At 43.9% G+C, this 26,057-nt stretch overlaps 1 protein-coding gene across 1 annotated transcript in view; it reads right to left on the reverse strand.

Moving 5' to 3' along the window:
• PTK7 (protein tyrosine kinase 7 (inactive)) overlaps positions 1-26,057 on the reverse strand; it is a 148,863-nt gene that overhangs the window by 15,783 nt on the left and 107,023 nt on the right. Inside the window, exons 11-14 of the mRNA XM_068131445.2 lie at positions 13,845-13,964; positions 11,843-11,992; positions 7,053-7,203; positions 6,803-6,930 (exon numbers count right to left, since the gene is read on the reverse strand). Coding sequence (XP_067987546.2) covers positions 6,803-6,930; positions 7,053-7,203; positions 11,843-11,992; positions 13,845-13,964 — 549 coding nt within the window. The remainder of the gene's footprint in view (positions 1-6,802; positions 6,931-7,052; positions 7,204-11,842; positions 11,993-13,844; positions 13,965-26,057) is intronic.

The following is a 26,057-nucleotide window of genomic DNA, read 5'->3' on the forward strand; positions in this document are numbered from 1 at the left end:
CAATTAAAAACATTTCAATCCTTATTATCAAATGCAAATCTACATATTCATTGTAAGTCAAAGTTTGAATTAAAGTTTACATTTGCTACAGAAAGCAGTGAAAAAGAATATGCAGTAGGCAAACCATGGACAAACTAGACGGCTGCGATCGGAGATCGCTGATGGCTCCCGGTATGGCCAACTTGCAATATCAGCCAATTGGTAGCACATGAAATTCTGCTTCACAACTAAAATAAACGTTTTTTTGTTTTTTAAGCGGGACACCACGGACACCAAGATGAAAAACACTTAATTAAAAAAAAAATGGAAAAATTAAACTTTTGAGAAATTAAATAAATGAAAATTGAAAGGAAAAAAAATAAAAAAAATAATTGGAAATTGAAATAAAATTAACTATTAAAAAATGGAATAATTCTTCAAAAAGCGGGACAGCACGGACACCAAGACAAACACTTAATGTCTTTTGCCAGGAACGCCAGGAATAATAATCTACACTACACACCACGGCCTCAAATACACCGTCAAGGTGGTGAAATGGTTAGAGCATCCACCCTGAGACAGAGATCGGCGGTTTGATTCCAACCGTGGGCGATTCATAGAAAAAGACTTTAAAATTGTACATGCTGCTTCCTCGATTAATGCTCAGCATTTAAAGAATGAGCAGCACAGACAAACCCCCAAGGTTGGCATCTTTGGGGACGAGGGAAATCCTCGATCGATGTGCTTGCTGAGTGCAGTGAGAAAACGACGACATGACAAAGATAGGATGACTACCCACAGTGCTCTGGTAAGAGACGTCACTGTCCCCAAGCTCAATGACTGCGTTTGTCTGACGTCAATTCCAGTGTTGTCTCATGTACAGTCAACCCTCGTTAGTCCGACCCTGCTTAATCCGGATAATCTCGCTATCCGACTCCTACAGGGGAAATGCAGTGAAAAATCATCAAAACACATGTGAAACGGTCTCTATAACCCGACAAGCAACACCGTCAATTGGCCTTCACCAGGCACCGTGACCCGATTGCCTAATCAGCAACACGCCGATGGGGAGGCGTGCAAACAGGTTCGTGAATGGCTTGCCGTGGATAGTCATGTCGAAACCGGGAAATCGCCGATGGACGACGACATCTTAACGATCGCTAAGCCTTCATCGCAAGAAAACGGAGACGACAATGACGAAACGGACGAACCACCTCGAAATATTTCGACAAACGACGTAAAATCTGCCATGGACACGTTGATATCTCATCTCAAGCAGAACACCTGGACTCTACCTGGGCAGCGCGCCACACTTTGCTTTGTTCAGTCATCAGATGGCGGTACAGCAGACCCTATTGGACTTTTTCCTGAAATCAGACTCTTAGGTGCAAAACGTCACTGTGATATGGAAAATTCTCATGATTCTTAGTGCACTTTTGGGCTGATACTCTGCTTCCACCTTTCAGTCGGTGCCATAATGACCTGGATGTTTAGACTGGTACCCGCCGTCGCCATCTTACATTCTGCGGCAAGACCATTCCAGACACGCACACGTCGTCACCTGATATATCGTTATATTTTTGTGTAAATAAAAATATTACAAGTTATTTAATGATCTTATGTTCTTTATTTTCATTTACAACGATCATTGTACAATACACCCAGTTTCTGTAGGATACTGATCATACTCGGCCTAACATGCCTACGGACACCGGCACGCTTGCCAACATCGTGAATTACCGGTTCCATGGAGCCGCTAATTGAACGCTTGGGGGATTGGGGTAAAAATCGTTTATCCGACAATCTCGCTAATCCGACATTGGGTGCTGGGAACAAATTCGGATTAACAAAGAACAAGAGTCCGGAGTAACGAGAGTTGACTGCATTTGTCTGTATGTGTGTGAGATTTGTGTTGCAGCCCCTCCACAAGGACAATAACCCGGTTACATAAAATTCCCTTATCCGTAAGGAAAGATTTACCGAAAGGTAGCATAGTTGCACGGTGATTCCTTTGCGAAGGAGTTCCTTAAGTGCTGTTGCATAAACAACCCTTAGGAAATCCTCAAGTAAGGATTTCCTCAAGGTTGAAGAAATCCTTGGGAGCTGTTGCTATGCCGGGCAACCAATCAAGTTAGAGCTAGGAAGAGGCGTCCAAAAGCAAGAACACGGAATGAACATGTGATTTTAAATGAAGCTTGTTACATGTTGCATGGGGAACACGTGCTTCCGGATGAAGGAGGAATACAGTCGTGGCCAAAAATATTGGAACCCTTGCACTTTTTTCAAATAACTCACAATCTTCTCTAAAAATAAGTTGAAATTGACAAAAGTATTTGGTCTCCACAATTCTTTATTTCACTTAATATTACAGAACCTTTGTTTTTGGTTCAGAACTTAATACATCTTTTTAAATCCGAAAATAAAAATAAATGGCATTGACAAAATTATTGACACCCTAGAATATTTGGTAGCACACACGGCCTTTGGACAAAATAAATGCATTCAAGTGCTTCCTGTAGCGATGAATGAGCTTCCTACACCTCTCTGCTGGCAGTTTGGCCCACTCATCTTGTGCAAACTGCTCCAGTTCTCCCAGATTTGAAGGTGCCTTCTCCCAAATGCTGTTTTCAAATCCCCCCACAGGTGTTCAATGAGATTTAGATGTGGACTCATTGCTGGACACTTCAGAACAGTCCAGCGTTTTGTCTTGAACCATTCCTGGGTGCTTTTTGAAGTGTGTTTGGGGTCATTGTCCTGCTGCAAGACCCATGACCTTCAAATGGAGACCCAGCTTTCTGACACTGGGTGAACATTGCTCTCCAAAATGCCTTAGTAATCTCCTGATTTCATGTCATGTACACATTCAAGGCATCCAGTGCCAGAGGCAGCACTACAACCCCAAAACATCACTGAACCACCTCGATGTTTGACTGTAGGGAAGGTGTTCTTTTCTTTGAAGGCTTCATTTTGTTTTCTGTAAACATAGAGATGATGTGCTTTAGAAAAAAACTCTAATTTGGTCTCATCTGTCCACAGGACATTCTCCCAGAAGGATTTTGGCTTGTTCAGGTGTGTTTTGGAAAACTCCAGTCGGGCTTTCTTATGTCTATCTCAGCAGTGGGGTCCTCCTGGGTCTCCAATCATAGAACCCCTTTCACCGAGTTGGCGACGGATGATGCGAATTGAAACTGTCGTACCTTGTGTCTGAAGGTCAACTTGAATCTGTTTGACAGTTGATCGAGGTGCTTTTGTCCACCATTCGAACAATCCTTAGCTGCAATCTTCGATCAAGCTCTCTTTTGCGGTCACGTCCAGGGTGGTTGGCTTCAGTGCCATGTGCCTTAAACTTCCTGATTATATTGCGTACGGTGGACACAGGAACATCAAAGTCTCTGGAGATGGACTTGTAGCCTTGAGATTGTCCATGCTTTGCTACAATCTTGTGTCTGACCTCCTCAGACAATTCTCTGGTTTTCTTTCTTTTCTCCATACTCATTGTGGTACACACAGTGACACGAAACAGCAGAATGACTCCTTTTCTCTATTCAAATTGGTTCAATGGGTGATTTTTATATTGCAGGCACCTGCAACTCACCTGGGTGAGTTTAATTCCAAAGTAAAGGGGAATCACCTGCTTGAAATCAAATTATTTCTAACAACTTCTGAAAGGTGCCAATAATATTGACCGGGCCATTTTTAGGATTTCTGTGTGGAATAAGCTAAGATTTAGTGATTTTATCAGCATTTTTGTTTTCTTCCACTGCAAACCAAAGAAATACAAATGTGGATACCAAAAGATTATTAAGTTTGACAATTTTCTGTAAGAAATGGTGCATTATTTGAAAAACGTGCAAGGGCGCCAATATTTTTGGCCACGACTGCATGTACCCTGTCATGGGGAACCCTGTGATGAAATAAATAAAACACCCTGTGATGTCTATGTGTTGCCTCGTTCTTATCCTCCCTATTCCTCAGGCCCCCTTTCCCTCCAGGGAAATTATGGAAATAAATTGATAGATTAAATGTACCAAGTCTGGTTCGGCACAGGCATGGTGAGTCAATTGGCCTCCTCCTGTGTCCACCAATAACTATGTTCATTCTCCCTTACTGAACGTACTCACGTTTTAATAGTATGTTCTTAATAGACGTACTCATGTAGTACTTACTCAATAGACCTACTGACCTCTTGCTGAACAGATAGAGGAAGATTATATATATATATATATATATATATATATATATATATATATATATATTCTTTACTTTATTTTACATACTAGCAACGGTACCCGCCCTACGGGCGGGGCTTCAATTGGGAGGCCCAAATGACAAGCATTACGCCTAGGTTCCCCTTCGGTGAAGTGATGCGAGTTGACAAAGTGGAAGACGCAAGGCGGCCATCTTGGATTTTGACGTGGCGACCCAATTTTCAATAGCTTTCTTCCTTATGCCTAGATACACCCACACACCAGATTAGAAGTTGGTACTTCGCTTATTTTTCAAGATATTCCGCTCAAGGTTCAGACATACATGGCGGTGGCCATCTTGGATTTTGACGTGGCGACCCAATTTTCAATAGGGTTCTTCCTTATGCCGAGATACACCAACACACCAGATTATAAGTTGGTACTTTGCTTATTTTTCAAGATATTTCGCTCACAAGGTTCAGACATATATATGGTAGAGGCCATCTTGGATTTTGACGTGACGACCGAATTTTCAATAACGTTCTTCCTTATGCCGAGATACACCCACACACCAAATTAGAAGTTGGTACTTCGCTTATTTTTCAAGATATTCATCTCACAATGTTCAGACATACATGGCGGCGGCCATCTTAGATTTTGACGTGGCGACCCAATTTTCAATAGCGTTCTTCCTTGTGCCTAGATGCACCCACACACCAGATTAGAAGTTGGTACTTCGCTTATTTTTCAAGATATTTCGCTCACAAGGTTCAGACATATATATATGGTGGCGGCCATCTTGGATTTTGATGTGGCGACCCAATTTTCAATAGCGTTCTTCCTTATGTCGAGATACACCCACACACCAAATTAGAAGTTGGTACTTCGCTTATTTTTCAAGATATTCATCTCACAAGGTTCAGACATACATGGCGGCGGCCATATTGGATTTTGACGTGGCGACCCAATTTTCAACAGCGTTCTTCCTTATGCCGAGATACACCCACACACCAGATTAGAAGTTTGTACCTCGCTTATTTTTCAAGATATTTCGCTCACAAGGTTCAGACATATATATATGGTGGCGGCTATCTTGGATTTTGACGTGGCGAACCAATTTTCAATAGCGTTCTTCCTTATGCCGAGATACACCCACACACCAAATTAGAAGTTGGTACTTCGCTTATTTTTCAAGATATTCATCTCACAAGGTTCAGACATACATGGCGGCGGCCATCTTGGATTTTGACGTGGCGAACCAATTTTCAATAGCGTTCTTCCTTATGCCGAGATACACCCACACACCAAATTAGAAGTTGGTACTTCGCTTATTTTTCAAGATATTCAGCTCACAAGGTTCAGACATACATGGCATCAGACATACATGGCGGCGGCCATCTTGGATTTTGACTTGGGTTGCACCCACACACCAAATTCGAATGCGGTCCTTCGCTTATGCACGCACGCACGGACGGACGGACGGGAAAACCATAGTCCCCCTTTCGCTCCGCGGTGCGACGGGGGACAAAAAGGCAAAATATCGGAAATTGAAGGTAAATAGATGCGGCGCGACGATGCACGACGAATCTACACAACGGAAGCAGCCGCTACACGTCTTTCTCAGTCGCACGTTCATGTGTGAAGAGTGCACGCAGAATCTGTAACAAAGAAGCGGCCGCTATACCTGTTTCTCAGTCACTTTGCACAAGCTGCTGTGTTTCTTCGTAGCCGCACGTTTATACTGCATATAGGAAGAGTTCGTCAGGAGTCGATCTACTCTCTCCTGGTACGTAGAATTTCAACAAAAGCCACATCACTGTTCATATCAGTAAATATTATTCCATAGTGTTTGGAAAAACTGGAAAATTGGAAAAATTGGAAAAACAATAAAGTCTATTTTACTCCAGGGGGTCCCAGGATTACCCACCCAAAATATCGTTGCTATCGGATCAGCCGTTTTTGCGGTACCTGCGAACGGACGGACAGACATTTGGTGAATTATAGTAAGATATTATATAATAATTATTTATTTATTTATAATAATAAAATAATAATAATTAAGTAATTATAATTATAAATTATTAATTACAAAAATGATTAAATAATTTATTATAATTTATTTATAAGAATTTTTTTTTTTTTAATAATAATTTTATATATTTTATTTTATATATATTATATTATTTTATATATAATTATATTTATGAGATTTCAGCTGGCTTAATGGCGCAGTGGGCTGTCACCGTGAAAGTGATGGAGGCCCTTGGTTCGAGTCCCGTGTCGAGTCAGAGTTTTTCACACTTAGCCCGATGCAGGAATTTAATTCCTGTTTATAAAAAAATTATATATATTTATATATATATAATTATAAAGGTCACAAACCATGAATTGAAGGGAAAAAAATTAACGAGCACAAAGAAGAGATGAGTGTCAGACATTTTCACGACATCAATAAACGGTCCCACAAAAAATACCTTCCCGACAAACTTGGCTCGGATCCATTCTGGTTTATACTGACAAAGCCCACATCAAACAATTGGCCTCTAAATTTGCCACGTACAGAACTCATGGCCATAAATGACAGGAAGATAACTGACTAGGTATATTCAAGCATTTTTCCTCATCAATCCACACACCTACGGTGTAGAGAAACGCCTCACGGTGTTTGATGCTGCAGCTGTTGCCTGCAATGCAGGTGTAGCGACCCATGTCATTCGGCACAACATCGTGGACCATCAGAGAACCATTTGGCAGTAGAATAATTCTGCACATCAAGAGGAACAGAGAGACAGAGAAACCACCGAATAATGAGACTGTTTTGGGTAAAATCAGTCACAGGGCAATAAATTTGCAGATGGGAGATGACCAGCAGATGTTGACGCTAACCTATCGTGAGGACCTGCGGGTTTCAGGATGTGACCACGAACATTCCACTGAATAGAGGGTGGAGGTTGGCCGCTCGCCTGGCAGTGAAGAATAGCAGGGTTCCCATGGTACACTGTTGTGTTCTGGGGCTCCGTCGTGAAAGCAGGGAACACTGTTCAGTAAAAAAAAGAAATGCAACCATTCTCACAAAACCATAGGGTCAAAGCAGGTACCGGCTTCACCTCCATTCATCAGTGACAGTTGGGAAATAAAATGAATGAATAAAACTATCACAAAGACAACTGCAAGGATTAAAGGGAGAGGGGAAAAAAGTTAAAAGGATGGAAAGAAGTAGGAATTAGCAGGGTGCATCGGTGGCAGAGGGACCGACTAATAAGCAAAGGCAAGCTCCGGGGTTTCATAATCCGGCTCACAAGGCGAGCTCACAGAACCCTTCGTTGGAAGCAAAACAAAGCAGCCTTTACTCACAAAACATGCTCCTTAGAAACCCCCATTTTGTATGGAGATTATATGGGGCTCAAAACCCCTCCGGCCTCAAACGATTATGCACACACTAAATATGTTGCCAAAGCAAGTTAAGAGAAGAGTTTTAACCACCAAGACCTCTCCCCACCACACCAAAACGTGCACTGAAAAACAACCAGCATTCCCAATGGATTCCTCGGAGTATTTTGCAAAGGAAGGTACGGAACCGCTGTGTTAATGCTCAAAAGAAGGGTTCTGTCGAGTATCGAGGATTGATGAACAGACAACAAATGGTCACTGCACTCATCTGGAAAAGCCTTAGTCATCTCTCACAGCTTGGTCCACTCCGTTCATAACGTGACACCGCTTTGGCTCTTTGCCTTTATTCTGGAAAGTCCATCCTCAAATCCTTTGGGGTCCCTCTTAAATATATCTATTGTCATTCCACCTTCCTAATCCTGGGAGACTGCTTGGGTAGGGGTAAAAGTGTGTTGGCAGAGTTACCTTGTGCAGCTTCAGCTGGAACCTAAGTAACTCAAGATAAAATTATGCTGAAAATTAGTGATGAGGATTAGAGGAGAAAAGAGCAGCAGCGATTTAACAATCACCATTGATTTTCTCAAAATCTCTGCTTTCTTAGGATATCTTTCTTTCACGCATGTCTTTCTTTTACAACAGCCTCGATGCCCACTCACCTATAGCCAGCCTACAGTGCGCAGCCAGGACACCTACTCATGCCCTCGCTGCGTTACATCATGGTATTTTATTCAATCATCTTAAAATACCATGTCCATTATTTCTCGTACCCAGTGTTTCCCATTATCCTCAGGATCACATTTTCTCCACGCTTTGCCACCGAGTGAAACCGATACCCCCGTGAAACAATAGAGTTTGTAACTTGCACTGACGAATTGCCCGTTTGGTTTCACAAAGCCAGGTGAGGTCTGTGAATGCCTGATATGACGGAACCAGGAGCAGAGAAAAGGGCCGTGAAAATGTGAGGTAAAGATGAGGGCAGAGTAACTAGTAGAAAGCTAGTTCAGTGAAGGGAGCCAAGAAAGCAGGAAGCAACCAGACCAGCAATAGGTAGACCACATACCTCCGCCATACTAAACAGTTTACGTTTTGTATTCCACAGATAGGCCGGATCTGCATCCATACCTGAACAAAAATCTAATCGGCTTGTTCTTGTCAACTACCCAACTCATCCACCAAGTTTTGTCTGAATCCGCCACAACTATTTTTTGAGATATCCTGCTCACAGACAGACAAGCAGACAGGCAGGGGTGAAAGCATGAGCTCCGTCCACCTTTGGAGGCGAAGGTAACAAGTTGTGAATCATGACTGGACAATGTACTGTATATGTTTTATGAGATTTTTATTTATTTATTTATTCCATGATGACCGAATTTCAAAGTCTGATACATTCTGACCAAAGACGTGGCAATGAAGTGGCAAACTATAGTCCCAATGAGGCCACATAAAAAAATAAAGAAAGAAAAAAAACGAATCACCACCAAGCAGAAGTACGAGCCGGGAATTATATATTCCTCCGAATATTATCACAGGGTGTCTCAACACTCAATAAAAAAATAACTCGACTTTTCCCATTTTTACTTAGGGTTGCCACAATGCCGGTTTGTTCACCCTTGTCCATCTCTTCCTGGATTGGAAGAAGAAATCGCCCATTCTTCTTCCAATCCCACAACTTCTGAATCTCTCTCCACCGCATTCTTTCATCTGGTTTTCAGCCCTCCTCCTCTCCTTCTTCCTGGAAACCCCATCTCATCACACTCTCTCTTCTCTCTCCACCTCCTCGCATGACCAAATCAGTTCAATCTCTTCTCGGCCACATTCTTCGATGCTTCCATAATCCTCACTGACCCCCTGATATACTGGTTCCTAAACTTGTCCTTTCTCGTCACTCCACACATCCATCTCATCATCAGCATCTGATTTACATCCAGTTTCTGTTCCTCTTTATTTGATGTTGCCCAGGTTTCTGCACTATATAGCAATGCCGGTCTCACAAATGTCTTGTAAATTCTTCCTTTCAGTTTCAAAGGTACTTTTCCATCACCACCTCCCCTAAAACTCAATAAAAATACCACAAGGAGAACAAAAAATTCACTTAGTAACCTTTTTTTACAGGCCTATGCCACAAAATGGTTGCGGTTTACGACGACTAGTATTGCTGGCACCACTATTTGTGGATTCCCAATCGAATGGAACGTTACAGGAAACACGTTTTGCACACAAATCCCATCGGTTAAATGGGTGTTCCTGTCAGTTGGTGGGGATATTTGCTTGGAGGAATTAACAAGCAGGGGATTATTTAAACTGTCGGCAACTTCGATTGCAGAACAAAAATGGGTGGCTGCTTACATGTGTTGGCAACACCAAGGCTTAAAGCAACACACATTGGATGGATCACATGATTTCTCGCTCGTGTGATGAAAATGGTGTCGTCAAATAAATGTGCTAATAGTACCAGGCTGAGAAAGTAGAGCTGTCGAAAGTTATAATTGCCTGGTGTAACTTAGGTGTGTGTTGGTAAAATGTTTTGTGTGTCTACATCTCAAACTTTACACACAGATGGTGAAAGCTTTAAAAAAAAAAAAATTAGACGAGTGACAATCCCAACCAGAAGCGCCAAAGAGTATGAGCCGGGAATGTTCAGTGGAGGATGGATGACGTTAATAGTTGGTCGTGTTTTATTCCAGCTGGTTAGTCAGGAGGCACACATTTGTCTGGAGCAATGCTAAAGCATCAAGCCAAAGAGCTTGAAACAGCTTAGGGAACAGACAGCACCCTTCAAAGGATAGCTGACCCATTGGAAATTACATTTCAGCACCAAACTATGACCATAAGCATAATGTTATTCCAGACACTCTCCAGTCTTCTATTAAGGCAAAAATACCCAGTGTTGCCGGGCAACGCGGAGTCGCTTTGTGCCGGGAATATGAAGAGATGGTGATGGAGATTAAGGGGGGGGATGGGGAGGAAGAAAAAGGGGTTCACGGTGTAAGGAGGGCCGTGTGTTGTTCTGAGTGAGTGAACTTATGCCCCGTTCACCCACTCAGAACATGGGCCCTCCTTACCTTGATTTCAAACACTTTGATTCACTCACACGGAACATCTCACAACCTTGTTCAACAAGATCAAAAAAACCGACAATGACCGATAGTCTAACAATGGCATAGCCGGGCTTGGATCTGCTGAGTGGAGGATCTGCTGTCCCTCTGTCATGTGACCAGATCCTCAGCTGATTGGTGGACATTTGTGAGGGACCAAACATACACACACCGGACGGACAGCCAAACGCTGTTCCAGACGGCATTGCTCTACGGGCTACGCCGTAAAGACTTTCCACCCAGAATATAATGTGGAGGTTCAGGCACAGGTCACAACACTTTCAGAAGCCTACATGGTTGCATAGTGTTGGAGGCTGATGAGAAATCAATAAATAATCCACGAACATAGGATCTATTCTGGTCAAGTTGACTTGGGATTAGATGAAGCAAATTGAGCCGTGCGACGTCAACATCCTTCTGAGGGCGCAGCCATCCTTCTGCAGGAATGCGCGCATCTTCTTCATCAAACAAGCCTTCACTTCAGCGGTAACCCAAGGTTAGGTATTGGGAAAGATGCAAATGGTTCTCTCGGTGGTCACAAGGTTGTCAAAGTATCACATTTTTACCTGACATGACCTCTGACCTTTGACCTCGATGCCAAAATATAATCAGTTCATCTTTGCATCATATATATATTGATACCAAGTTTGGTCAAAATCCCATCATTGGTTCACAAGTTAGCATGGCGACAGAATTTTTACCAAATGGGACCTCTGACCTTTGGCCTCTTGACCCCATAATCTAATCAGTTCAACTTTGCATCATTATACATAATTGTACCAAGTTTGACTGAGATCCCTTCAGCTGTTCTTAAGTTATTGTCCTATCAAGGTAATGAAAACCTATCAAGAATGCACGAACGGACGGACAACCAGAAAACATAACGCCTCCGGCTACTTCATCAGCGGGGGCATAAAAATATAAAATGGATAAAAGTCATGTTTGGAAGCAAATTTTCGGTTGACCTCACCCCTTCATTACCACCACTGGTTCCAAACTAAAAACTACAAGGTACACCTTCAACAATCCCCCTGCTGAGTTTTACAAACAGTATCACAAAGCAATCGATCAACGTGTTGCTTATGATTTTGATCCTTCATCTCATAAATCACCACCAAGCTAAATAAACCATCCACCTTGGCAGCATCAAGTTTCTCAGATTAAATTCCCTTTTCTCCCCCATTTCTATACCTGCAACCTGCAGATTAACAGTGGCTCGAATGTGGCCTTGCCGCTCGTTTTTAGCGGTACACGTGTAGCGGCCCTGATCCTCCATCCGCACTTCTGGAAAAACCAGTCGTCCAGGTTCCTGAGATAAGTGACGAGGTAGCGATTCCTCACCTTCGTATGGTAAAATGAAGGGAGAAAAAGAGAAAAGACAAAGGAGTAATAGAGATGGAGGCAGAGTGATAGGAGAAAAAAAAAAGAAGAGAAAGCAGCAAATATATGTTAGACAGATATGGAAAGTCTATACGTACCGTTAAATGGGGGGAATAGGGACAGCAAGCTGAATAGGGGCACAAACTGAAAAAAAAATCGGAAACTTTTTTCGCTGAAAATTGATAACCATACTGATTTGTTGATAATTGGGTTGAAAGTGTTCTCTTGTTTTAAAAAACAGCAACTTATAGTCCCCATTAACTAAAACCCGTAAAAACGTAACACCCATAAAAACGGGGTGAATAGGGACAGCCATAAAAATCCTATTTATTCCTATTTAACCCATATATGGGGTTAATAGGGACTATAAGTTGCTTTTTAAAAAAACAAGAGAACACTTTCAACCCAAATATCAACAAATCAGTATGGTTATCAATTTTCAGCAAAAACAGTTTCCGAACTTTTTTTCAGTTTGTGTCCCTATTCCCCCCATTTTACGGTACTTCTGTTTATAATTAATGTATTTGAAAATAACATTAGGTGGAATAGCAGAAAAACCCAGGTGGTAGTATACTGGCTATAGAGTTATCGAGTCTGTATTTGTTTACTCAAGTCCAATGTAACTATTAACTGCTGTTCTGATACCATGCCAGCCAGGAGTGCTGCATCTTAGCACCAATAATCCTTTCATTGGGGAAATAAATCTGACTATCCCAGCAGCTTTCAAGTTATGACTGAAATATCCACCGATAGCTTTCAAAAAAATAAAATAATACAATTGCCTATTGCAATGTTAATATTGAAAACTGCAATATTTGCCTTGTGCACGTTAGTACACTGGCCAGATAACCTGCTAGTGTTAGCTGTATATTTAACATCAGGTGGAAGTGTTGGGATCTGGATATGACAGACACGGCATGCCAAATGGCATTTGCAAAGACCGTAAACACATTGTGACATGCTGTGGTTGCAAATTTTTTTTGTGTTTAATACCAAAGTCAAAGCTCATCAAAAGCAAGAAAACATAGGGAGAGAGATCAACAAAACAGAGTCAGACGAAGACAGAGACAAAGGTCACAGACACATACTAGGAAAACAGGCAGGACAACAAACAGAATTGTGTATGTTCATGTTTGTTTTACAATACAGTTTTTCTTAAGGTAACAGGAGGATCTCAGTGGTGCCAGTAGGCCTTGTTTTCACAGTTTGGACTTGACACAGTGCCACTCTGAAAGCTAAGCAAAGAGTTGTTTACTATCATGGGACCAAGCGGGCAGAGTCAAGGGATAGGACTATGCGGATGTAGTTTGCATTAATACCATACAAGGCCATCCAGAAATAAAACCACCCGTATTCGTTCTTACATGCGACATCACAAATTTTGCATTCACACCCATCCTGCCTGCAAAACGAAATGGATGATCTGAAAGTACTGCAAGTACTGCACGATCTACAAGTCCTCATGGCCGTTTTGAGTGGGTATAAATCAACTGCACAGCTTGTCCACCAGTCCCATTACCCATTAATATACAGTGTAAACAAGGAGCTGTGAGCTTTCAAGGAGCTCTTCAACTCTTCAGTGCTGGGATTTCTTTTTATAGTTTATCTTTGATTCTTGGCAGGATTAAATTAGAGTACAAACTCGGTCTAGTGCCATGTTACATCACTTTAATTTGTGAAATGGAGATTCATTTAAAAATATGTCAAATGTGAAATGAATAGGCCTTTTGGCTAGTAGCATGACAAAATAAATCCTTTTCTAGCACAGTTACTGTGGATGAAAGTGTGGTAATGACAGTTACTGTGGTTGCACCTTCCATGGACCAGGCAATTGTTGGCTCTTGGCGGCCAGTGGCTTGACACTGCAGGTTGCCATGCTTTCCCAGTTGCAGGCACTGCTGTGGTAGAGGTTGAGGTGTAAACTTTAGGTTCTCTGCAAGGCAAATGGAGAAAAAACAGCAGTCACTCCCTGGATGTTTTCAAAAGCATAATACAAGTATTGGGTTATCTTGTTTGGCATCCCAATCTGGAGACATGACTCATGATGCTGATATCACAGGTTAAAATCCCATTTTATATCAATTGCTCTATTGCCTAGTAATGTCATTGTAAGTCATGTAAATGTCGAATGATGTCTTTCAATGTTTTTTTATTACCTCTAATATGAGCCTTAGTTCAGTTCATCTATTAATAAATTTCTTCCCATTTCTGATTCTGATTTCTGATTCTGACATTCTGACATTCTGATTTCTGAAATAAATTTCTGAAGGTGAATATTGGAAAAACGAAGGTGATGGCAAGTGGTAAAGCATGTGGTGAGGTGGAAAGAACTGGGAAGTGGCCGTGTGCTGTGTGCAGGAAGGGTGTCGGAGTGAATTCCATTCAATGTACAATGTGCGCTGAGTGGGTTCATCAAAAATGCAGTGGTCTGAGAGGGTCATTAACCAGTGTGGCAGCTACATTCAAGTGTAAGGTGTGCACAGAGGGAGCTGCAGATGGAGGAAATGTTGAGTTGGATCTTGGAGACGGCATGAAGCTGGAAGGTGTGAAAACATTTTGTTACCTCGGAGACATGCTGAATGGAGAAGGTGGATCAGACTCGGCAACGGTTGCTCGAGTGAGATGTGCATGGAAGAAGTTTCGGGAACTGAGTGGCGCGCTGACGAGGAGGGGAGTGTCGTTGAAGCTGAAGGGAAAGGTTTATGCTGCATGTGTGAGAAGTGTTATGATTAATGGGAGCGAGACATGGGTAATGAACGTAGAGCAGCAACGAAGGCTGGAAAGGGTGGAAATGCGAATGGTTCGGTGGATGTGCGGAGTATCGTTGAGAGAAAGGAAGACAAATGATGAATTGCGAAAGATGATGGGAATAGAGCCTGTGATTGATGCTGTGAAGAGAAACAGTTTGAGATGGTTTGCTCATGTGTTGAGGAAGGATGAAAGTGACTGGTTGAGAAAAGTGATGGAAATGAATGTAGAAGGAAGTAGAGGACGGGGAAGACCGAGAAAGACTTGGCTGAAGATGGTCGAAGAAGAAATGCGGGCAAGGGGGTTAACAAGGGGAGATGCAGAAAATAGGGCAAAATGGAGAAGATTGTCATGGGGACCGCAAAGCTAACCCCCGCTCTTGCAGGGAAAATGGCCTTAAAATGCCTGTTGTTGTTGTTGTTGTTGTATCTCTCTGCTATACTCCTCTCAACTCTCCAATCTCCTTTGAAAGCTCCACAATTACACCATGTGATACAATAAACCTACTAGGTATTACCCCAACATCACATTTATCCTGGAATCCACACATTAGGCAAATAGCTAAGTCTGCCTCAAAGAAACTAGGCGTCCTGTTCAGATGTCGAGGATTCTTCTTCTCTCAACAGTTGCTTCAACTATATAAAGGATTGATTCATCCTTGTATAGAGTACTGCTCTCACATCTGGGGAGGTTCTAGCTCAACATACAAGTACTTCTCGGACGGAATTGAATCCAAAGTAATCCGACTTATGAACTCTCCCAATCTGACCTCAAAGCTTGACCCGCTAGAATCACGCCACAAAGTTGGCTCTCTTTCTCTTTTCTATAGATATTACTTCGGTTTTTGCTCCCAATAACTTCCTTATTGTGTACCTCCGCCATTAGCGAGACCATGGAATACTCGACAAGCCGCTACATCTCATGGTTATCGTGTGGCCATTCGCAACTCAAGGGTGGGTCGTTATGATGTTTGTTTCCCCTCCTCCACTGCCAAACTGAGGAAGTCTTTACCTTCCCATGTATTTCCAAACACTTGCAACCTTCCCCTTTTCAAAAAGCAGATTTTTTTTACTTCCTCAAATACTCAGACTCTTCCCAATTTCTTCACTTTTCTATCAATGCAGTTCTTTTATTTAAGGCCTGCGGACTATATAGTCCATGGCTGGAGCCTTCAACATAATAAATTAAAAAAATCAGAAGTATTCTAACTGTCGTTTGAAGCAACAAGCTGAGCTGCCATTTTTGCTGTTAGCCATTAACTTGAGTAAAGAGCTTCATTTCGGCAACATTCTACCTGTTAACCAACGCAGATTGATACAACTTCACAAGCAAGACTAATTATTCATTCAAGCTTACTGACAACCTTCAACTGCTGACCGATCACAAAGCAGTTTCCTCTTCTTCCATTAGCACCATAAAAGTTGCTCTGCAGAACTATCAACTGTGGTTACCCCACGCACGAAGCATCTTCACACATACAGAACCACCAAATGTGCATTTGCTTTCATTCTCTTTCTTCACACCACTAAGTTATGGAACCATCTGCCACCTGCTTTCCCCACCATTTCCAATGTTCAGTATTTGAAGACCAGATTAACAAACGCTCCCTGTCCTCGCCCTCCATATTTTTATCACCCCTGTCTTCTGTTCTTCAAGATTATTCTAACGACTTTGGATCTCACCCTACTGTAACTATTTTGAATATATTATCAAATAAATAAAGCGGAAAATGTGTTTGAAATCCATGCATGGCTCTCAAATCAAACCAAATGCCACTGATGGATTGTGACATTGGCCAATCATGTTCCACGACTTTGTGAAAGATAATTTTCAAGAATGGCGCAACCATAATGACCCAGTATCACAAGAGAGCAAGAGGTCTTTTATCACACTATTTAAACACTTATCGACTCATAATTCTACTTCTAGAGGCTTGAACTGCTGGTATGATGCAGAAGGGCAACCGATGAACCAGCGATTCATTTCTCCAAACACAAACTCTTTGAATGCAAAATGTATTGTCGGTCCCCAATTTAGTCTTGACATACACAGTACTGCTGTAGGCATTCTTTATGCATCACTTTATGAAAAGGGGGCAGCAATGTCCTTCATATCTATATAATAATAGCGTAAGGACTCGACTTTGTTATCCCTTTTACGCCGCACCCAGTGACCCGATGCCCACGGCACTAATGGATTTACGATCTACGAACTGCGCTCTTTGTTTATCACATACAGCCATACTCGAAAAATCTTAATTAGCCGACGTTGGGGCCCAAAAGCATCCGATTAACTGCCGATACGACGCCATGTTATTGGCGTCTGCTGGGTGAAGGCGAAGCAAGCCGTCCGCTGATTGGACAGTCGAAGGCGACAGCAAGCCGTCCACTAAGTGGACAATCCTGAGCATGCATTTGTGCCGGTGTCGTCGATCGCGGTGTACGCTAACCTCATCAGGTGGGTTTACCACAATTTCTAAACATTCCGTAAACTGGGTATCTATTTGCCTGCTCCTGTCTTCTCCCACGGCCAGTTATATGTGGCATGTTCAAGAGCACGGTCGTTCAAAGATGTGTATATCAAGGTTGATAATACGAGTACGCAAGGAGTCGTCAGAGGCTTGACTATTACCCCAAACATTGTTTATCCAGAAGTTTTAAAATAATTTCAACCTCTGATACTGCGTTCATTGTATTATATTCCTACTGCTCTGCCTTGACATTGACGCTTACCAATGCGCCAGTATGGGGCTAATTCCAGTCGATTTACTAATCCGTTCATTTTTTAAAAGTCTATGGTTCTACTGCTGTTCCTTTCCATTGACACATACCACTGCGCCAGTGTGGCCAGAGTGGTGCTATGCCGATTCCTATTACGAATCCATTCATTTTTTTAAAGTATATCGTAGCGTTGTCATTTAAGTAGATTGCAATAAATACGTTGTTCATATACGCACTCTTCATTCTCATCTTCTTCCTAACTCTTACTCGGACAAGCAAATCCTCTATGCAATCCATAATGGTACACTCTATCCATACACCACATCCTCCCTTCCGTGGATGTTCCACGGGTTTCGGCTAGTAAAAAATACTTGTTTAAAATTTTCAAACGATGATCCTGAAATAAAATGTTTGATATTTACGTGAACTTCGTGTAGAATAAGTAAGAGTAATCAGAGATTGCACACCCTCATCAGGACATGTTTGTGTGGTGTATTTTGTGTGATGTTTGTTTGGTGTTGTTTCGGATATCCAAGATGTGTAAACGTTTTTCTATCAGATATCCAAGATGTGTAAACGTTGTATTCGTTTTTCTATCCAAGATGGCTGCCAAACCACGTGACCTATAATGTCACCATCTTCACACGATATGCATGCAGCAATGGTGTGAGATGATTTTTTTCACACTATATTAGCATCGATAGGGTAAGCCCTTTCAAAGAAATGATTTATTGAATATTTTCGTTAAATCTAAAATGGCTGCCAAACCATGTGACTGATGTTTTTTCTGTTTTTTTGTTTTTTCCAACATTATATCCCCATGGATATCCACTTGTGGCCAGCTTACAATTCCGCAGCTGTACTGAAACACTGGTATTGCTAGTTGCTTTATGGTTTTGGTTTTGTTCCTTTGGGTGAGATATGTTTTCAGGTTCAGCCTTGTTCTATACAGGTATTCTTTGGTTTGTGCATTTTTATGACAAATTTGGAGGCCCTCTTCTACTCCAAGCTATTTGTAAGATGCTTCGTTGTCTAGTTCCTGTATTGTTGTATCTAGGTCGATTTTTATGTTTCCCGTTTTTGTTGGTCTACCTTGCACGAATCTGCACTTGACACTTGTCTCGGCTAAATTCCTTTGGGATGTCGTCAAACTGTTTCACTAATTTCAGTTGTACTGCCAATTTTTCGGCGTTTCGAGCAAAAAGCTGAATGCCTCAACTCTGTGTTTGCCTCTAAATCTTGTGTCCCAAACCCATCACTCTCTGTACCCACCGTACACAGTCGTACCCAGCTGCTCCTGGACTCTGTGTCCTTTCCTCCTGACAAGGTGGAAAAGTTTCTGTCAACCCTCGACTCTGATTCTGCAACTGGTCCTGACGGCATCAGCCCACGGGTCCTAAAATCATGTTCTTCCGCTCTTTCACTCCCTCTTTCTGTTCTCTTCACCCTCTCTTTTGCTCAAGGTCATCTGCCATCTGCTTGGAAATCAGCCAACATCACCGCTTTGCACAAAAAAGGTGCAAAAACAGATCCTACCAACTACAGACCAATCAGCCTTCTAACAATTATCAGCAAAGTCATGGAATCCATCATTGCTTCAGATATGAAATCTTTCCTCTTCTCCAATGGCTTGATCTCTGATCATCAATTTGGTTTCAGACCTGGTCACTCTACTCTGGACATGCTGCTTCTGCTTTCTCAACAATGGATGGAGGTCCTCAACGCCAAACAGGAAATTAGAGCTGTCTCCCTTGACATTTCACGTGCCTTCAATACGGTCTGGCACCCTGCTCTGCTCACCAAACTCTCCTCCTTTGGTATCCATGGAAATCTCCACGCATGGCTGGCGGACTTCCTCTCTGGTCATAGTCAACGTGTGGCCCTGAATGGGTTTCTCTCATCTCCTCTTCCTGTTCAGGCTGGAGTTCCCCAAGGTAGTGTTCTGGGCCCTGTGCTTTTTCTGGTCTTCATCAATGATCTCTCTGACTCTCTTGAAAATCCTCTCCATCTCTTTGCTGATGACTCTACTCTCTGTCGCTCCATTCCTCATCCCTCAGATCGGCAGTCTGCAGCCTCCTCACTCTCTGCAGACCTGGACAAAATCACAGACTGGGCAAACAAATGGAACATGTCTTTCAATCCTGATAAATCTCACACTCTTACGATGTCTCTCCAAAAAGACCGACTGGACAACCCTCCCATCCACTTTCTGAATAATCCTCTCCAAGAAGTTCTGTCACTCAAGCTTTTGGGTCTCACTATTTGCCATGATCTTTCCTGGGAAAACCACATTTCAAATCTGGCCTCCAAAGCCAGTCGCCGACTGGGCATCCTCCATCGTGCGAAGTCCTTCCTTGGCACACATGAGCTCCTCACCACATACAAGGCTTTCATCTGCAGCTCTATGGAATACTGCTCTCCCCTCTGGTCTGGTGCTCCTGCCTCACACCTAGCTCGTCTTCACGCTGTTGAAACCAAAGCGTTCAGAATCATTGGAATCTCCCGCGATGAAGCTAACTCCAAGGGCCTTTCACTCACTCACCGCAGGCAGGTTTGTGGTCTTTCCGTCTTCTACCGACTCCTCTCTGGCCTTGCCCCCCCAGCTCTCTCTGGGCTCTGTCCCCCAAATATTCCTACAGGTCGCACAAGATCTGCCTGCAACCCTCTTATGGTTAAACTGCCAAAATCAAGACTTTCTGCTCACCTTCACTCCTTCATTCCTCTTTTCTCCCGCCTCTGGAACAAACTCCCTCACTCTCTTCAATCCCACTCCACCCTCCAGGTCTTTAAAACAGCTGTTCACCACCATCTCTTATCCTCCCCCATCCAAAACCTTGATCTTTTCTACCCCCGCTAATTTCGGTCCCCTTGTGCTTTATACCTCTCCCCCCCCCCCCCCCCCTTCCCACGCCTCCTCCCCCCCCCAAGCCCTCTCCCTCCCACACTTCTCCCTGCTCTCAAATGTTGTGGTTGTGTGCTTCCCCCTTCTCTCCCCATCTTGTCTTCCGCTCCCTCTTTTTGTATATTTTGTTTGTCTGGTTGTTTTGTTTGTGAAATAAATGTTAGCTCTTTCACGAGCCTCGATTCAGTATACAAAAAAAAAAAAAAAATTTTTTTTTGAAAATCATCCATATAGAGTAGATGTGTCACCTTTCTTGTGTATTTCATGTTCTTTTATTGTACGTTAAGGTGTCCTTGCACATTAATGAGGTTACTTAGTGGGTCCAGGGCCAGGCAAAACAGGAAGGGGGAAAGACCGGCTCCTTGGAAGATCATGTGTCGTATCTTTCCTCCTGAGATTTCAATCTTTCCTTGAGTGCTGCAGGATTAGTGTGGTATTACATAGATCCATGGCTTTCTCAATCACTTGATTATTTGAGGAATTATCTTATACATTTGCATGCACTTTATCATCCATGAATGTGGGGGGACACTGTCAAAAGCTATTTTTATAGTCTATCCATGCCGTGGATAATTTAGTTTTTCTCGTATTGTAATTTTCAAGTATGGTCTTGTTTAGTAATAGGTGGTCTATTGTTCAGTAACATCCTCTCTTGCATCCCTTCTGTTCTGCCTCTCGGCCTCTTTGTTATGTTTGGTGGTGGTACCTTGTTTCTGTGATGATTCCTGTTAAAAGTTTGTATGTTGTTGGAAGACAGGTCATTGGCCGGTATTTGTGGGGTAGTTGGGTCTCTTCAGATTTTGGGAAGAGGAAGGTGTTATATTCTGTGAGCCATTTATCCATTTCCTGATCCTCTTGGATAAGTTCATTGAATGCTCAAACTTATTGAACGTGGACAGCATCAAGTTGCTTTAGCCAGAAGTTTGGGATCACATCTGGGCCAGAGCTTTTGAAGTTTGCCATTTTTGCAAGTTATTGTCCTATTTTTTTTTACATATTTATCAATTACTGGGGGCATTTCCTCGTTGTCGAGCTCCTGTATTGATTTTCTCTTCCAGGTTTCGGATCCATTCCGCCTCCTTATTGTGGTATTTGATTCATAAATTCCTTTCCAAAATCATTCCAGTTAATCTTTTTCAGGAGGGGATGACACATTCTGTTTCCGTTTCCCTAGTTCACGGTAAAATATTTGAGTTGTTTTCAAACATCTGGCCTTTAATCTCCTCATGTTAGCCTTGTCATAGTTTCTTTTATTTTCCTTACAATCATTTCGATTTTCATTTTGTTTTCAGCAATCATTACCTCTTAGTCTTTGTCTTCAATTTTATATTTTTATTTTGAATTTTCTGAATTCTCCTCTTTAGTTTTGGGCTTTGATTTCCTCTTTGGAATTGCGGTATTTGTCCTGTCTCCTTTCTCAGCATCTCCCTCCGTCTCTCAAATCATTGCTTCCAAGGTGGTGCTTGGTTTTTATTTGTGGGATCTGTTCTGTTCTTGTGGTGCTTCATTGTTACTTTGTCCTGAATGAATAGTGCTGCTGCAAAATTCACTGTTTATTTCTTTCAGTGTGGCTGATTTGGTATTATTTTTTTTAAAGATTTGTTTGTTCTGCTGATTAGTGCTTTTGTGTGATTATTATTACGTCGTTGAACTCGTCGTGGTCTGTCTTCAGTTGGTGTTATTCTCACCTCTTCTATCTTATTAGCCAGGTCCTCTTCCAGATCACATTGTTCCCAATCGTCATCCTCCTCCTCATCCTCATCATCTGCCTCCTCTCCTCTGTCCATCATCCTTCTGCCCATTATCATTTGTATCTGCTTGTGCTGTACCCATGAATTTTCACTTTAAAAATGGTTCTCTGCAATCACTTGTCCGATTGATCTGAAACTATTGTTGCGGATATGGGACTTGGCCTCAATATCCGCTTGTAAATACTCCCCTATTTCCCCAATACTCCCCAACTATCCCCAATCCCCCATTCCCTAGTCCCATTGCCTGTAAATAACACTCTGTAGAACCGACCTTCCCCTTTTTCCCCCATTAAATGTCGTGCCCAGGTCCACCGCATCTCACGTAGACAACTTTCGGACATCTTGCTAGTTATTCTTAGTCTATGTCAGTTAAGGACTCGTTTCCATTAATTCTGACTCTTCGTTGCACCAGAATGTGATCGTATGGCACCAGTAGTGAGTTTAGGACCTCCCCTTACCTCCTCCCATCTTCCCCATGTCCACTGCAACAACAACTACAACAACAACTACAACAACAACTACAACAACAACTACAACAACAGAGGGGCGCGGCGCGGCGTGCGGGGAGTGTGCGTCCTCACACCGGCGTGGTTAGCCGCCATTGCCCATGCGCTCCACGGGGTTACCACGACGGGGCTGGCTGTCAGCTCCTCGTCGGGGGCGGAGCCAGTAACCCCCCCCCCCCGCACCCAATAAGAAGGGCGGACCGATTCCATCTGGGGCGGAGCTAACTAGCCGAGGGCGTGTCACTCCCCGCCGGATATACGCAGCGACTTACCGGACGTGACGTCAGATGCGCCCCCAGCTTGAGAAGACAAGTCACCACCTCCAAGCGCTGAGTGAGACCTCCCGCATCTTTGGACTGGACCGGGTCGATTTTGCCCCTGAGCCAAGGTGCACCTTGAGCCATCGAAGACCTGCCCCTCCTTGCCATCAATCCCCGTGTGAGTCAGTTTTGTCCCGTTTATCTGTCGTCTGTCGGGGCTAATATAAGAGTGTGTCTAAGTGCCTGCCTTTATATGCTGTCCCTCTTGTCGTTGTAATCTGACCTTCCGCCCTAATATAACCTCCTCCGGAGGTCTTGAGAACCGTATCCCTGGTGTCGTGTCATTTTAATCCCAGGCGTTGTGTCCTTTTCCTTCATTGATTTAGCGTAGCGCGACTCGGCAACGTTCGAGTATAATCGGGTAACTTGTGCGGACACGGCGGCCATTCCGCTCGGCCCACCATAACATCAAAGTCGTGTCTGTAACAATTGGTGTCAGGAGTGTCGGATTCGGACCTGGGACTAAATTTGTTAGGCCCAAATTTTGGGAAGTAGAATTCGATCCGGAACGCGTTTACGCGCTCGAAATTATAAAGGCGAAATTTGATTGTGTTTTACAAAATATAAAAACCCGAATTTTGAAAGTCGCGCTATGGCGGATCAAGACAGCTGGGGTCCGGTAGAGGAGAGTGAGGCAGGGTCGGTCCAGGACCAAATTGAGGGACGCGAGGCGAGCGAAGCAGCGAGGGTAGCAGACGCACAAATTAGCGTCGTTGCGCCCGACATTGCGGGTGCGCAAAATGGCGCCTCGCTGGTCGCGGCGCCCGCGACCGTGGCAGCGCCCCTGGTGGATTCGAACCTTTTCCTCCTGCAAATGAGGGCCTTTATGGAACAAATGGGAGACCAAATTGGAGGTTTGAAAAACAGTATAGAAGCTCAGGGTGAGCGATTGGAGGGAAAAATAGGGGTAATGGGAAACGAAATGGGGGTAATGAGGGACGAAGCGAGGGGTACCGGTGAGGGGTTAGACAATAATTTTAAGGGATTAGACGAGAAATTTGGGAAATTAGACAATAGATTAGGGGAAATACAGGAGGGGTTAATGGGGGTAGAAAACAGAATGGCCGCTCAAGAGAATCAAATGGAAGGGATGCAAAAAGGGTTAGAGGGGTTAGAAAACACCATGGAAGGCAAATTGAGGGACATGAGGGACCAAGCGGAAAGGGAAGTTAAACAAATGGGGCAGCAGATAGAGGGGGTCAGAATGGGGGTAGAAACCAAACTGGATGCTCACAGGGAGGAAATGGAGCAGATGAGGGTGGCATCTGGGCAGGAGATGCAAGTGATGGGAGAGGAGATCAGAAGAGGAGTGAGTGAGGAGGTCGGAGGAGTGCGCGAGGAGGTGAGGCACTGTAAGGAGCGCATGGAGAAGGAGGTGAGAAAGGGGACTGTAAAATTGCAAGGGGGTATAGAGGAGTTGACGCTGGGAGTAGAACAACTGACAGTGGGACAAAAGGAGTTGGGGGACCAGGTAAAGAAGAACACAGCGGTAATAGAGGGTTTAAAATCGACACAGAAGGAGATGAAAAAGGACGTAGGGGTAATTAAAAAAGAGTGTCAGACGGTACATGAGGACCTGACGAGGAAAATGGACAAGGCGGTAGAGGTGATGGAGGTTAAAGAGCGGGAGGTGCGGGAGCACATAGAAAAAAATAAAGTGGAGTTAGAGGAAGAACTTAAAGGGGCGCACGAGGAGATGAAGGAGGTGAAGCAGAAATTAGAAGAAGTGGAAGAAGAGGTGAGCGAAATTAAGAAGCGACGGAGAGGGGATAACAAAGAGATAAAAGAGGAAGTAAAAGAATTGGTCCAAAGTCTGTGTTTGGATCGTGATGATGTGCTCATTAACCGGATGAGGGATTCGCAGGTGATGGAGGAGAAGCAAAGAGGAAGAGGACCCGGTGTAAGTGGTGACCAATATGGTCGTGCGTATGATGCACCAGGTGATTTAAGAAGCTTGGGGGTCGAGATGGACCCGGGTGTTCGTGAGAGGCCGTTGGTGAAGTGTGCGACAGGTCTGGTGTGCGAAAAAGGAGGTGTGCGAGAAAGTCCGACTCTGGGGTGTGGGAGGAAAAAGTGCGTGCCAAGGAGTGAGGGTGCTGGCGAGAGTGAGTCGGTCGTAGCGCGTGTGCGAGGGGGCACATGGAAGCGCGGTGTGGTAAGTGTTACAGAGGGTGTGACGGGAGAGTGTGCGCGAGAAAGGTGTGTGACGGACAGGTGCATGAGGAAAGAGTGCGCTGTCAAGAGTAAGGGTGAGTGCGCTGTCAAGAATGGAGGTGAGAGTAGTGAGAGTGACACGGAGCATGAGTTGGTGGTGACAGGTGAGAAAGGAAGCACACCTGGAATGGTAGAGCGTGAGTGGGAATGCACGCTGGAGTTGGTGGTGAGGCACGTGGTTGGGTGTGCGAATGAGAGCACACCTGTGATTGTCACAGAGGAGGGGGCGCGAAGAGGTGTGTTGGTGAGGTGTGCGACCAACGAATGTGTGCCAAAGTGTTCGGTGGTCAGGTGTGTGACCAAGGCTGTGAGTGGAATGAGTGTACCGAGGTGTGTAAGGAAAGGTACGAGGAGCATGGGCACGGCTGGATGTGTGAGCAAGGAACGGGCTGCGGGGTGTAAGCGTCCAGGTGAAGCATCGACGGTAACCGGTTTAGAGGTTAGGTCGACTTTTAGCCGAATCGGGCCCTCGGTGCGTGCTGGGCCTCGCTTTGAACGGCCGCGTCCGTGCTCCACTAGGCGGAGCGGGCAGCCCGATAGAAAGGGTCGTCATGGCGACCACTTTTTGTTGAGGCAGTCCGGCAGGTCGAGATCGGGACATTGGATGGCTCCACGCCGAGATGGTGCGTGGGATCTCGGCCCGGGTAAGCCCCCGTCCCTGCACCGAGTGCCGGACGCATCCAGCCGCTGGCACAGAACAACCCGCATTCATGGCTTGGCTTTACGAAGCCGGGCTTTGGACAGGAATTGGCGCACCGAGAGGCATTAGTGAGTAGACTGGGTGATGAGGTTAGTGTTTTGGACCCAAAATTAGAGAAAAACAAAATTTGATGATTGGCAAGGGATTGGCAGTAGTGATTGGCAG

This window comes from Myxine glutinosa, chromosome 11, assembly GCF_964187855.1.
Source record: "Myxine glutinosa chromosome 11, kmMyxGlut1.1, whole genome shotgun sequence".
In the NCBI taxonomy this organism is placed as follows: Eukaryota; Metazoa; Chordata; class Myxini; order Myxiniformes; family Myxinidae; genus Myxine; species Myxine glutinosa.